This window comes from Neoarius graeffei, chromosome 12 (assembly GCF_027579695.1).
Source record: "Neoarius graeffei isolate fNeoGra1 chromosome 12, fNeoGra1.pri, whole genome shotgun sequence".
Classification (NCBI taxonomy): domain Eukaryota; kingdom Metazoa; phylum Chordata; class Actinopteri; order Siluriformes; family Ariidae; genus Neoarius; species Neoarius graeffei.
The window spans coordinates 73,239,177-73,253,875 of record NC_083580.1 but is presented as its reverse complement, the minus strand read 5'-3'; the positions used below and the strand labels follow the sequence as shown (position 1 = coordinate 73,253,875).

Here is a 14,699-nt window from a genome sequence, read left to right as displayed (position 1 = left end):
TTTACATTAAGAGAAGCTAATTGAATATTTTTCATGAGTAGAGAAAAAGAAAAACATGCTCATACACAAAGAAAGAGAAACCAAAGGTGATCTCTTCTAGACCATTTTGTCTTCATCATCGTCATCATCACCACCACGAACACCATCATCGTCATCGTCGCCATCCTCCTCCTCCTCACCATACCCATCAACATCAACATCCTCACCTCCCACTAAAACATTTATCTTTGTCAAGAACTTCTTTAACCTGAACACTTCTTTAAGATATTTTTAAGTTCGTTTCTTAGACAAGGATTTTAAGATCGTTACCTTGTTGACAGTTTCAGCGTGAATCTTCCGCCTTCCTCAGAACTGTCACCAGATGTCAGGTGGTGACGTGCCTTATCAACTGATGTTACGTTACGTTACGGAGGTGTGAACGTCCTGTCCGATTTGACAGGTAGTTCACGCCTCCTGCTGTCAGGTCGCTCCCCCAGGACGGTGCTCCAGGTGTGCGACAGCGCGTACGCTCCCTCATCCCGGTTTATCGTCCTTTGTGCCCGCTTGTGTATCTCCACTGCCTCTAAAATCCAACACTGGTATCTATTTTCTTCAGCGCGAATGACTCTGGCCTCTTCCCAATTCATTATGTGATTTTGTCGTTTGCAGTGGTCTGAAATGGCTGATTTTAGGTTTTCTTGGTGTGCTTTTTCTTTTTCGGATCTTGTGTGTCTTTTTGTTGTTTCTTTCTCACATTCTATTTGGTGTTCTTTCCTTCGTGTATGGAAGCATCTGCCCGTTTCACCAATATAGACTTTGTTACATGAACGGCAAGGGATTTCATAAATGACATTGCATTTGTTGTCCGGTTGTATTTTGTCTTTGGGATGAACTAGCAACTGTCGGAGGTTCTTGTATGGTTTGACCGGGGCGTTGATATGGTATTTCCTAGTTACGTAACATAACGTAACATCAGCTGATAAGGCACGTCACCACCTGACATCTGGTGACAGTTCTGAGGAAGGCAGAAGATTCATGCTGAAACTGTCAACAAGGTAACGATCTTAAAATCCTTGTCTAAGAAACGAACTTAAAAATATCTTAAACAGTCAGACATAATGAACTTCCACTACATATGAACACTTCTCTTCTAGCGAACTTACGTTCGCTCAGAAAGCTCCTTGTACATTGAGCAAACCTCTGGAGGTCAGGGAAATAATTGACAATTTGGACATTCCTGGTAAACTTAGTAACTTTAAAGTGCTGATGACACGTTTTTGACATCTTTGGCGATGTTTTATAACATAAAAAGTAATTCCCGATGATCCATATATTAATTCACGAAGGCGCCTATTTTACAAGTTATGATAAACGCGGCTATTTGGGCAAATTTGACGGGGCTGCAGCACCCAGGAGACGAAAGAGGAGGAGGAGCTATATGACGTCAGTGAAAGAACCTTCCTCCTAAATTACCAGTTTGTTGTTGATGCGACAGGTGTTCAGTTTGTCATTATTAGTATTATTATTATACATTATATATATATATAGTTATTATGCCTTCGCGTTGTGTTGCCGGCTTTTGCTCCAAAACCCACAAGGATGGGGTAAGTTTATTCAAGTTTCCCAGAGATCCCGAGCTGCATGCGAAGTGGGTGAAGCAAGTCAGGCGCGCTCGTGACAAGTGGGAGCCCTCACCAACATCCGTGCTGTGCTCTGAACACTTCGATTTGGATTGTTTTGACACCCTTCCCAGCTTAAAAGAATCTCTTGGGTGTTCAGTTCAGCACAAACGTGTGTTACTACCATCAGCAGTGCCTACACAGTGTTGCCAGATTGGGAGGTTTCCCGCCCAGTTGAGCGGTTTCAAGTGCATTTTGGTGGGTTTTGAACATATTTTGGGCTGGAAAACGTCAGCAGTATCTGGCAACAGATACTGCTGACGTTTTCCAGCCCAAAATATGTTCAAAACCCACCAAAATGCACTTGAAACCGCCCAACTGAGCGGGATTCCTCCCAATCTGGCAACACTGCCAGTATTCCGGAGGGGGTCTACTCGTAGCTATGCCGGATCCAAAGACAGTCCTCCTGTCAGAACATGTGTTGTGAAACGACATAAGATAAAGGTACGTAGAGCTATAGATTCTACATCTCATCTCATCTCATTATCTCTAGCCGCTTTATCCTTCTACAGGGTCGCAGGCAAGCTGGAGCCTATCCCAGCTGACTACGGGCGAAAGGCGAGGTACACCCTGGACAAGTCACCAGGTCATCACAGGGCTGACACATAGACACAGACAACCATTCACACTCACACCTACGGTCAATTTAGAGTCACCAGTTAACCTAACCTGCATGTCTTTGGACTGTGGGGGAAACCGGAGCACCCGGAGGAAATCCACACGGACACGGGGAGAACACGCAAACTCCACACAGAAAGGCCCTTGCCGGCCATGGGGCTCGAACCCGGACCTTCTTGCTGTGAGGCGACAGCGCTAACCACTACACCACCGTGCCACCCACTAGATTCTACATGATAATCATAAATGTAATCATAAAGTCGGTGTGATATCAGTCATGTATTTGCTTGTGAAAGCTTGCGGCTTTCATGTAACTGCCGCCTAGCAACGAGAAGCAAAGGGTAAAGAGGGTAGGCTATCATAGATTCTATTCGGGAGAGATCAACACAGTTCTAGGCTCCCAGAAGAGGAAGAGCTAGCACTAGAGAGTTCACCGGCGTTTTCATGCGCCATTTCCATTGAGTAGAACCAGAGTAGAACAGCCAGTGAACCGCAGCGTGTTCTCCCGCTGACGTCACAACATGGCCGCGAGCCACGGACCCAGTTTTCTTGCGCTGTGCAATTAAAAGTTGGATATTTGCGTAACAACAGCTTCTTTTCACGTAATTATAACAGAAATCTAACATGTTTGCCATGTTGTATAGTTTATTTAAGAAATTGCATAGAGTCATGTTCGTGTCATCAGCCCTTTAAGAAACAGTTTAATATGACTAACATCATAACCAACAGTCCAATTGATTAACTCAGAGGCAGGTGCACTTTTTTGTGAGCAGACAGAAGCACCTGAATCACTCTCACAATCATCTGCAAGACTCGGACTCTTTCCCCTTCCCGATTTTTTTGCAGGTTTTTGTTTAAGACTCATCTTTCTCTTTCTCTCAGGTTTCGTAAAAGGGGCCTGATCAGCATCTAGTTCCTCTTGACTCATTGGCATTTCAGCCTGCGAATTAATCGCTTCTTTGTTTTCAATCTCATCGAACATGTTACTAGTATCGTGTTTTTCCACAATCGTATTCTCAGAAGGTTCGCTAACATTTTCACTCAAATTATCATTACTATCCTGAGCCCCAACATTCCTCTCCTCTCCCTCCGCTCCTAACGGAGCCGGCGCAACTGGGCCGTCTCGCTCAGCAGCAGAGGGTTGCGCTTCTGCACCGGGCTCCTCAGCACCAGCACGAGTTTCTGAATCGCGGTTCACATCAGTATGTCCACTTGACGCACTTGCTACCTTTTCTGGATAAGTTTGAACAGCATGTCCTGTCTTCCCACAACCAAAACAGCGCATAGATTCAGTGGACACAAACACGGTATAATCAAAATCATCGACTTTAAACTTCAAAACAAGATCCAATTCCATATTACAATTGTTCAAAATCGTGTACGTATATCGTCTAAACGACACAACATGTTTCACAAGTGCTGATTTGGTTCCAATAAGTATTTTCTTAACTGGAGATACCAATTTTCCATACCGACCCAACTCTCTGACCAACATTTCATCTTTAAGGAAAGGCAGCACATTTGATATCGTTCCTCTCCTGGCAGGTGTGGAGAGAGGGAGCACGGCGGTAAACAACCCATTCAGAGTCAAGCCTTTTTGAACTACCTCATTCGTCTTAGCTGCAGAGCTCAGAAAAAGAACAATGGCACTATTCATTTTAGACGCAGCAAGCACATTTTCATGTCCAACAATGTTGCCTACCGCTACACTACACTCATCCACTCTTATTTGCGACACCACTTTAATTCCGTGGCGGCACGTGAGTGCGTCAAACATTTCCAGGCCTGGAGTCGCCATGCTTCCCAGTTTTAACACTGGTTACTGGCGACCCACAAAGTACAGAAGCGCAAAACAAGGAAATTCTTTCTTTACACACAGTTTAACCAACACACACAAAATTAGAAGAAAGATAGAAGAGAGAAAATACTCTTTCAAGCCACAGCAGACACAACTCACGCTCACACACGCGCCTTCCACTCACTCCCAGCATGCAGTCCAACAGAGAGAGAGAGAGAGAGACACACATGAGAGAGAGAGAGACGAGCTAGCAAGAGAGAGAGGCGAGAGAGAGAGATAAGTGAGCAAGAGAGAGAGCGAGAGAGAGAGAGAGACAAGCGAGCAAGAGAGAGCGAGAGAGACACTCGCTCTCATGTGTCTCACTTGTCTCGCTCTCTCTCTCTTGTTCTCTCGTCTCTCTCTCTTGCTGTCTCATCTCTCTCTCCCGCACGCTCTCATCTATCTCTCTCTCTCTCGCTCACTTGTCTCGCTCTCTTGTCTCTCTCCCTCTTGCTCTCGTCTCTCTCTCTGTCTTGCTCTCTCATCTCTCTTGCTCTCTCGTCGCTCTCTCGCTCTTTCTCTTGCTCGTTTGTCTGTCTTGCTCTCTTGTCTCTCTGTCTTGCTCTCTCATCTCTCTCTTTGCCTCTCTCTCTCACTCGTTCATCTCTCTCTCTCTCTTGCTCTCTCTCACACTCTCTCTCTCTTGCTTTCTTGTCTCTCTCTCTCTTGTTCGCTCCTCTCTCTCTCTCTCGCTCTCTCGTCTCTCTCTTGTGTGTGTCTCTCTCTCTGGCTTGTCTCTCTCTCTCTCTTTCTCTCTCGTGTGTCTCTTTCTGGCTCGTCTTTCTCTTGTGTCTCTTTGGATTACCCAAGAATATCTTATATAGAGGATATTCCTCATCCCCCATATAAGACTAGCGTGATTGTTATTCTCCGTTACTGATTAGGTCTTCACTAATACCATGTAATCACATTATTATTAATTAGAGAGAGATATTAGATGTCTTGCTGTTTGAAAGCAAAGTGAATGTAATGCTGTGGGGTTCATCCTGGTTCTGTGTTCACTATGTTTAGTCCATGGGACTGATTGAGCTTGGGAATCCATCTCAGAGTCTGGAGAATGTGTGTCGCTGGGCTTTTCTGCAACAGAAAGAGGACGAGAACGATGCAGAGTATCATGATCACGCCATCTTCCTGACCAGACAAGAGTTTGGACCAACGGGCATGCAAGGTATTACTGCTTGATCCACAAAACAAACACAGTCCTGTATAACCGGTATGCATTGTAAATGTATTCACTAATATATAAATCTCAGTGATTATATTATATTATATTATATTATATTATATTATATTATATTATATTATATTATATTATATTATATAGTAAATCATATATAATATATTATACATCGATCAGCCATAAAATTAGAAACACTGACTGAGAGGTGAACTGAATAACACTGATTATGTCATTACAATGGCACCTATCAAGAAGTGGGATATATTAGGCAACAAGAAAGAGAACAGTCAGTTCTTGAAGTTGATGTGTTGGAAGCAGGAAAAATGGGCAAGCGTAAGGATCTGAGTGACTTTGACAAGAGCCAAATTGTAATGGCTAGATGCCTGGATCTGAGCATCTCCAAAATGGCACATCTTGTGGGGTGTTCCCGGTATGCAGTGATTAGTACCTACCAAAAGTGGTCCAAGGATCTAAAGGTCAACCGGCGACAGGGTAACAGGTATCGGAGGCTCATTGATTCACATGGCGCACGAAGGCTAAAACAGAAAGGTGCCAGCATTAACTGTTTCAGCAGTTTGTGCTCCAGTAGCTCTTCTGTAGGATTGTACCATATGGTCTAGCCTTCGTGCCCAATGTGAATCAATGAGCCTTCGACACCCATGACCCTGTCGCCGGTTCACCGGTTGTCCTTTAGATCCTTGGACTGCTTTTGTTCACTACTAATCACTGCATACCAGGAACACCTCGGAAGATGTGCCATTTTGAAGATGCTCAGACCCAATCATCTAGCCATCACAGTTTGGCCCTTGTCAAAGTCACTCCTTAGTCACACCCATTTTTCCTGCTTCCAATCCATCAACTTCGAGAACTGACTGTTCTCTTTCTTGCTGCCTAATATATCCCACCCCTTGACAGGTGCCACTGTCATGAGATAATCAATGTTATTCACTTATACACCTCTCAGTGGGTTTAATGCTCTGGCTGATCGGTGTATACTATGTAATATCATAAATTATACTATATAGTATACTCGCAGGTTACCCAGCGTTGCCTGGGTTTTACAAAATTCTGGGTTGCCCCCAGACTTCCATGTCAAATTTGGTGAAGGTCTGTTAAGAAATGGTGATGTTAACCCAAGACAAACAAAAATCCAAACATCCACCACCCAGGGGCCCACTGGGGACACCCTGGGGTCCAAATATGGAATTTCTGAATTCTGCCTAATTGTGGCTATCTCCTGTGCCAAGTTTAGTGAAGATCTGTTGAGAGTTTGTGTTGATAAATGTAACATGAAAGGCATTGAGGGAGGGGATGGGTGGATGTTGTGCCCCCCAGGGACCGCCTTGGGGCTCGTACATGAATTTTGTTTATATCTGCAAAATTCTGGGTCATCCCCGAACCTACAGTGGTGCTTGAAAGTTTGTGAACCCTTTAGAATTTTCAATATATCTGCATAAATATGACCTAAAACATCATCAGATTTTCACTCAAGTCCTAAAAGTAGATGAAGAGAACCCAGTTAAACAAATGAGACAAAAATATTATACTTGGTCATTTATTTATTCAGGAAAATGATCCAATATTACATATCTGTGAGTGGCAAAAGTATGTGAACCTCTAGGATTAGCAGTTAATTTGAAGGTGAAATTAGAGTCAGGTGTTTTCAATCAATGGGATGACAATCAGGTGTGAGTGGGCACCCTGTTTTATTTAAAGAACAGGGATCGATCAAAGTCTGTTCTTCACAACACATCTTTGTGGAAGTGTATCATGGCAAAAACAAAGGAGATTTCTGAGGACCTCAAAAAAAGCGTTGCTGATGCTGATCAGGCTGGAAAAGGTTACAAAACCATCTCTAAAGAGTTTGGACTCCACCAATCCACAGTCAGACAGATTGTGTACAAATGGAGGAAATTCAAGACCATTGTTACCCTCCCCAGGAGTGGTCAACCAACAAAGATCACTCCAAGAGCAAGGCGTGTAATAGTCGGCGAGGTCACAAAGGACACCAGGGTAACGTCTAAGCAACTGAAGGCCTCTCTCACATTGGCTAATGTTAATGTTCATGAGTCCACCATCAGGAGAACACTGAACAACAATGGTGTGCATGGCAGGGTTGCAAGGAGAAAGCCACTGCCCTCCAAAAAGAACATTGCTGCTCATCTGGAGTTTGCTAAAGATCATGTGGACAAGCCAGAAGGCTATTGGAAAAATGTTTTGTGGATGGATGAGACCAAAATGGAACTTTTTGGTTTAAATGAGAAGCGTTATGTTTGGAGAAAGGAAAACACTGCATTCCAGCATAAGAACCTTATCCCATCTGTGAAACATGGTGGTGGTAGTATCATGGTTTGGGCCTGTTTTGCTGCATCTGTGCCAGGACAGCTTGCCATCATTGATGGAACAATGAATTCTGAATTATACCAGCGAATTCTAAAGGAAAATGTCAGGACATCTGTCCATGAACTGAATCTCAAGAGAAGGTGGGTCATTCAGCAAGACAACGACCCTAAGCACACAAGTCGTTCTACCAAAGAATGGTTAAAGAAGTATAAAGTTAATGTTTTGGAATGGCCAAGTCAAAGCCCTGACCTTAATCCAATCGAAATGTTGTGGAAGGATCTGAAGCCAGCAGTTCATGTGAGGAAACCCACCAACATCCCAGAGTTGAAGCTGTTCTGTATGGAGGAACGGGCTAAAATTCCTCCAAGCCGGTGTGCAGGACTGATCAACAGTTACCGCAAACGTTTGGTTGCAGTTATTGCTGCACAAGGGGGTCACACCAGATACTGACAGCAAAGGTTCACATACTTTTGCCACTCACGGATATGTAATATTGGATCATTTTCCTCAATAAATAAATGACCAAGTATAATATTTTTGTCTCATTTGTTTAACTGGGTTCTCTTTATCTACTTTTAGGACTTGTGTGAAAATCTGATGTTATTTTAGGTCATATTTATGCAGAAATATAGAAAATTCTAAAGGGCTCACAAACTTTCAAGCACCATTGTACTTACCAAATTTGGTGAAAATCCATCGAGAAATGGCGACGTTAGCTCAAGACAAAAAAACAGACAAACTTTGCCACTTATTATATAAATAATATATCGAGTATATAATATATAGTTCCCTATAGCATCTTACATTTGTGTGTGTGTGTGTGTGTGTAGGTTACGCTCCAGTGACGGGCATGTGCCACCCAGTGAGGAGCTGCACTCTGAATCATGAGGATGGTTTCTCGTCTGCTTTTGTGGTGGCTCATGAGACGGGACACGTGTGAGAAATGCAAAATCCCAATCACACCCACTTTTTTTTTTCATTTGTAAAGCTCGTGACATCAGGGATCATATTCACAAGAAATCTTAAGGCTTAAAGTAGCTCAATTTAACAGGGCAGGAAGCTCATCTCATCTCATTATCTCTAGCCGCTTTATCCTTCTACAGGGTCGCAGGCAAGCTGGAGCCTATCCCAGCTGACTACGGGCAAAAGGCGGGGTACACCCTGGACAAGTCGCCAGGTCATCACAGGGCTGACACATAGACACAGACAACCATTCACACTCACATTCACACCTACGGTCAATTTAGAGTCACCAGTTAACCTAACCTGCATGTCTTTGGACTGTGGGGGAAACCGGAGCACCCGGAGGAAACCCACACGGACAGAACATGCAAACTCCACACAGAAAGGCCCTCGCCGGCCCCGGGGCTCGAACCCAGGACCTTCTTGCTGTGAGGCGACAGCGCTAACCACTACACCATCGTGGGGGCAGGAAGCTCTCATTTTAAAACTTCAAAGTCTTTTTTTTTAATGCTTAAGAATAATTTACAAAGCATTTTATCATGAAAACAACCTCAAATTAGGGATAACCCAGAGAATTCGTCCTGTACGTGGGTCATTTACTGTAATCAGTGCTTTTTGGAAACGGACATCCTTCAGATCTTTGTAATCTTTTTTTTTTTGCTTCAACTTTTTACCAATATTTACCGGTATGCTGCATTCGACTTACCTCAGAAATGGGAACCCAGAATTACGTAATTTTCAACTTCTGTGCATTCGAGCTACAAAGTCGGGGGGGGGGGGGGGGGGGGGGATGGAGGCCTACATGTCTCATCTCATTATCTCTAGCCGCTTTATCCTGTTCTACAGGGTCGCAGGCAAGCTGGAGCCTATCCCAGCTGACTACGGGCGAAAGGCGGGGTACACCCTGGACAAGTCGCCAGGACATCACAGGGCTGACACATAGACACAGACAACCATTCACACTCACATTCACACCTACGGTCAATTTAGAGTCACCAGTTAACCTAACCTGCATGTCTTTGGACTGTGGGGGAAACCGGAGCACCCGGAGGAAACCCACGCGGACACGGGGAGAACATGCAAACTCCGCACAGAAAGGCCCTCGCCGGCCACGGGGCTCGAACCCGGACCTTCTTGCTGTGAGGTGACAGCGCTAACCACTACACCACCGTGCCACCCACACCTACGTTTGTTTGTCTTTTGTTAGCAACAAGCTAGCCAGCTTCCTGTGACGAGTGAGGTATATTTCCCTCCTCAAGACAGCGCACTACTCAGTGTTATAGAGTTAACAAGCGAATATGTCTGTATGTTGATTGATCAAAAGGTATATATCCAGCAAAACTCATTTCTGCTTTGTTTACTGTTCGTGCTGTGAGCAGCCATGTTGATTTGACGCCATTTTCTGAAAACAGAGACCTTCTCGATTTCCCAAATTGACAGGGTAGTTTTTCCGAGGCGTGTCAGAAGTTCTGACCTTTAACAAAATGCACCACGATACCTCCCCTTACAAAAAAGAAGTTTATTCAAGTGGCCTTCTAGTATACTTCTTTTAAACTAAAAATAAGAGATGATGCTTTCAGTTTACTTGTTATTTACTTATCAGAGATATACTTAATAAAGTTATACATAAGTATACTTGGCTTATACTGAAAAGCATATCGAAAAGTCCTTCCATTCAACTTTCACTGCTTCCGTTCCCAGTGTTCGAGCCTTATATTAGTCTTGCACTGCCATCACCTTGCACAGGAATTCAAATCCAATCCAGAAACCATCCCTCGAACCGTAATAATAATAATAACGACTAAACCAAATCAAACAGCTATCCGAACCAATAACTCGAGTGGCAGAAACAGCCAAGTGAAGTTGTTTCCACTTCGAAGCAGTGAGACACTTATAGCACCAAAAGAGGGCCTTTGTTCAGACAGACAGACAGATGGCCGGACGGACAGTTTCAGTTTTCTGCTTACTTTTTTCCTCTGTTGTCTTGATATTGTCCATTATGTAACGAAGTATTGATGTTGTCTCAGTATAAAATTCTCCAGGCTTCCCACAGGACCAGAACCCAAGCTTTAAAGAGCCAGTCGAGCTTTCATATTCGTTCATCACAAAGGACTCTTAACTCTACATTATCGAGAAATACACCCCTGACAAACTAAAAACACTAAACTGCATTCTGACTTTCTGCTGAGATCATATTCTCAAGACTACACTCAAACAATTTAATTAAACAGGTCAACTTAACGGTACATGAAGCCCCTTACAAAAAAGAAGTTTATTCAAATGGTCTTCTAGTATACTTCTTTTAAACTAAAAATAAGAGATGATGCTTTCAGTTTACTTTTTATTTACTTATCAGAGATATACTTAATAAAGTTATACATAAGTATACTTGGCTTATACTGAAAAGTATATCGAAAAGTCTAAGTATATTAAGCTTATACTTAAACTATTGAACAAGATATACTTAACAAAAGTGGAATAAAGTAATAAAATATTTGTGCCTTATGTTTAAGTGTACTGGCCCTGTAGTTGTGCTTATCCTTTTGATAGTAGCCTATAAAATACTTCTTTTCCACACATATTGGCGTCTTTGTGATATACGGCAGCATGTTTTAAAGCCCATCTTTTAAACCTTCATGTACCATAAGTTTGTGCTCAGCTCTGGGGTGGAATAGCTTAAGGTATAAAACACTTAAGTTGTCTCCTGGTAGTGTGCATGAGGTAAGGGTTCGGGCTAGAAAACTAATAGTATACCTAGAAGGGTAATTGCAGTATACTTCAAAACTAAAAAGTGGACTAGGTGTATATAACCAGTAACTAATAATATATTTCCAATATGCGATAAAGTATACTTTTATAAACTAAAAAGTGGACTAGAAGTGCGTAACGAGTAAACCAATAGTATATTTCCAGTATACTACAAAGTATACTTTAGTAAACTAAAAAGTGTTCTAGAAGTATAAAACAAGTAAACTCATAGTATATTTCCAGTATACTATGAAGTATGCTTTTGTAAACTAAAGAGTGGACTACAAGTATAGAACTAGTAAACTATTAGTATATAAGTTTACTTGTGGTATACTTGCAGTACAAAATAAAAAAATACTCGTTGTATACTCAGAGATTACATCTCTTAGACTTAAAGTATACTGTTTATAAACTAAAAGTGGGCCAATTTAGTCTCAAGAAGTATTAGATTAGTTTACTTACAAGTATACTGTAAGTACATTGATATCAGTATACTTGGTACACAAAAGTATACTTAAGGAAATATACTTTAACTTTACTTAAGTATACTTAATTAAATGAACTTGAAGTATACTTCTTTTTGCTAAGGGGCACATCTGGAAGACATGTATCACGCATTTCATAGTCCGTATCCACACAAGTAATGATTTCCAAACAATAAAGCAAAGATTATTTGGCACAGGATCATCAAAACTGGATTTAATTTCCACTTTTCAGCTTTCTGATTTCAGTGAACCGGCGTCCGTGTAACCACAGGTTCCTGTTCTTGGCTGATCGGAGTGAAACCTGATGTGGTTTGCTGCTGTTGTAGTTCATCTCCCTGAAGGTTCACCATGTTCTCCACTCTGACATTTCTCCTTAATAAGCCGGTTCTACTCACAGAACTTCCTCTCAGGGGATGATTTTTTGTTTTTCGCACCAACTCTACAGACTGTTGTGTGTGAAAATCCCAAGAGATCAGCAGTTTCGTAAAAAAAAAATTTCAAACCACTACCTACCAACGTATGGGTCATTCTAGAATTCAGGGTACATTTCACGTCTCCGGGATAAAACTTTTGTTATTTTCCACGATACTATGAAATTTACTATGAAGTATGCTTTTGTAAACTAAAGAGTGGACTACAAGTATAGAACTAGTAAACTATTACTATACAAGTTTACTTGTGGTATACTTGCAGTACAAAATAAAAAATACTCGTTGTATACTCAAAGTTTACTTCTCTTAGACTTAAAGTATACTTTTTATAAACTAAAAGTGGGCCAATTTAGTCCCAAGAAGTATTAGATTAGTTTACTTACAAGTATACTGTAAGTACATTGATATCAATATACTTGGTACACAAAAGTATACTTAAGGAAATATACTTTAACTTAAGTATACTTAATACTTCTTTTTGATAAGGACCAGGAACACAAGAAATAGTCAAAGTTACCAATTAGGAGGGCGGCACGGTGGTGTAGTGGTTAGCGCTGTCGCCTCACAGCAAGAAGGTCCTGGGTTCGAGCCCTGGGGCTGGTGAGGGCCTTTCTGTGTGGAGTTTGCATGTTCTCCCCGTGTCCGTGTGGGTTTCCTCCGGGTGCTCCGGTTTCCCCCACAGTCCAAAGACATGCAGGTTAGGTTAACTGGTGACTCTAAATTGACCATAGGTGTGAATGGTTGTCTGTGTCTATGTGTCAGCCCTGTGATGACCTGGCGACTTGTCCAGGTTGTACTCCGCCTTTCGCCCGTAGTCAGCTGGGATAGGCTCCAGCTTGCCTGCGACCCTGTAGAAGGATAAAGTGGCTAGAGATAATGAGATGAGATGAGACCAATTAGGAGCTTAAGAGCAATTTCCTAATTTTGGGGGTGTCAATAATTCTGCTAGAATGTATTCTTAAAGATAAAATACATTTTTTTTATGAGAACGTTTCTATTCGAAGGAAAAAGTAAGCCACTTGAATGGAACGAAAAAGTTGAATCAGTCTGTCGTGTATAATCTCATCTCATCTCATTATCTCTAGCCGCTTTATCCTTCTACAGGGTCGCAGGCAAGCTGGAGCCTATCCCAGCTGACTACGGGCGAAAGGCGGGGTACACCCTGGACAAGTCGCCAGGTCATCACAGGGCTGACACATAGACACAGACAACCATTCACACTCACATTCACACCTACGGTCAATTTAGAGTCACCAGTTAACCTAACCTGCATGTCTTTGGACTGTGGGGGAAACCGGAGCACCCGGAGGAAACCCACGCGGACACGGGGAGAACATGCAAACTCCACACAGAAAGGCCCTCGCCGGCCCCGGGGCTCGAACCCAGGACCTTCTTGCTGTGAGGCGACAGCGCTAACCACTACACCACCGTGCCGCCCGTCGTGTATAATCATGATGTCTAATTCTCTTGAAGGGTGCCAATAATTCTGGAGCTAACTCTGTTAGTCAAGAGAATGCATGTTAGATTGAAATAAGCATTTGAATGTGTACAGACTGTGTGTGTGTGTGTGTGTTATGGAATGGTCAGATTAGGGATGGAACATGACGGACAGGGTAACGAGTGCGGAGACGAGGTGCCGATGGGAAGCATCATGGCGCCACTGGTGCAGGCAGCTTTCCACCGCTTCCACTGGTCTCGCTGCAGCCAGCAAGAGCTCAGCAAATACCTCAAGTGAGACTCCATTCGCACCAGACAGTCATTAGGTTACAGCCCTTCCTTCCCTTCTGCTTACTGCTCACAGAACTCCGAGGATGATATGTAGGTGTCAATATTAAGCCGTTAACTTTGGTTTCAAGGTGGCCATTACGTTTTATGAAGATGGAAAGCAGACTGTGGGTCTGTGTACATGGACGTGGGAAACAGGAAATGGCAGTAAAAGAGAGTTTTGGGAATTTAGAGAAAGAAAGAAGAGGAAAAATGGAAGAAATGAAAGTAAAAAAAAAACCCTTTGCATACCATGTGATACTAGATGATGATGAGTCCTGATAAATATACATGTGCTCAGTCTCGAAAAAAAATATATGATATCAAAGCATTCTCACTTAATACTATCATACATTAAAAAAAAACAAAACCTGAAATGTTTCATGAGTGAGTGATTTGATTTTTCTTCAACGCCTTGACTCATGTATTAACCCTTTCACTCTCATAACCTTTCTGATTAATGTTATGTAGTATTTTAATGAATAAAAGGCATTTAGCTGCACTGGAAAAATTATCTTGTGAAATGAAAATATCTTTAATATGGGTGAATTTATTTACTATTTCTTATTAGAAGATTATGAGAACTCAAATATATTTAAGTTATGCCACGAAATCGAGTCGTACATGAGCTGATGAGGCGCGTAGCACTGAGTTGGCTATAAGCCATGTACA

The 14,699-nt window shown here is 42.4% G+C and overlaps 1 protein-coding gene across 5 annotated transcripts in view; it reads left to right on the top strand.

Moving 5' to 3' along the window:
- The window catches only part of adamts2a (ADAM metallopeptidase with thrombospondin type 1 motif, 2a), a 168,366-nt gene that overhangs the window by 102,492 nt on the left and 51,175 nt on the right, over positions 1–14,699 (top strand). For 3 of the 5 annotated variants that reach the window (XM_060936381.1, XM_060936379.1, XM_060936382.1), the window contains 3 exons: positions 5,125–5,281; positions 8,467–8,572; positions 13,851–13,994. In XM_060936381.1, the coding sequence (XP_060792364.1) occupies positions 5,125–5,281; positions 8,467–8,572; positions 13,851–13,994 (407 nt within the window). The remainder of the gene's footprint in view (positions 1–5,124; positions 5,282–8,466; positions 8,573–13,850; positions 13,995–14,699) is intronic. The other 2 variants (XM_060936380.1, XM_060936383.1) reach the window with 2 other exon arrangements.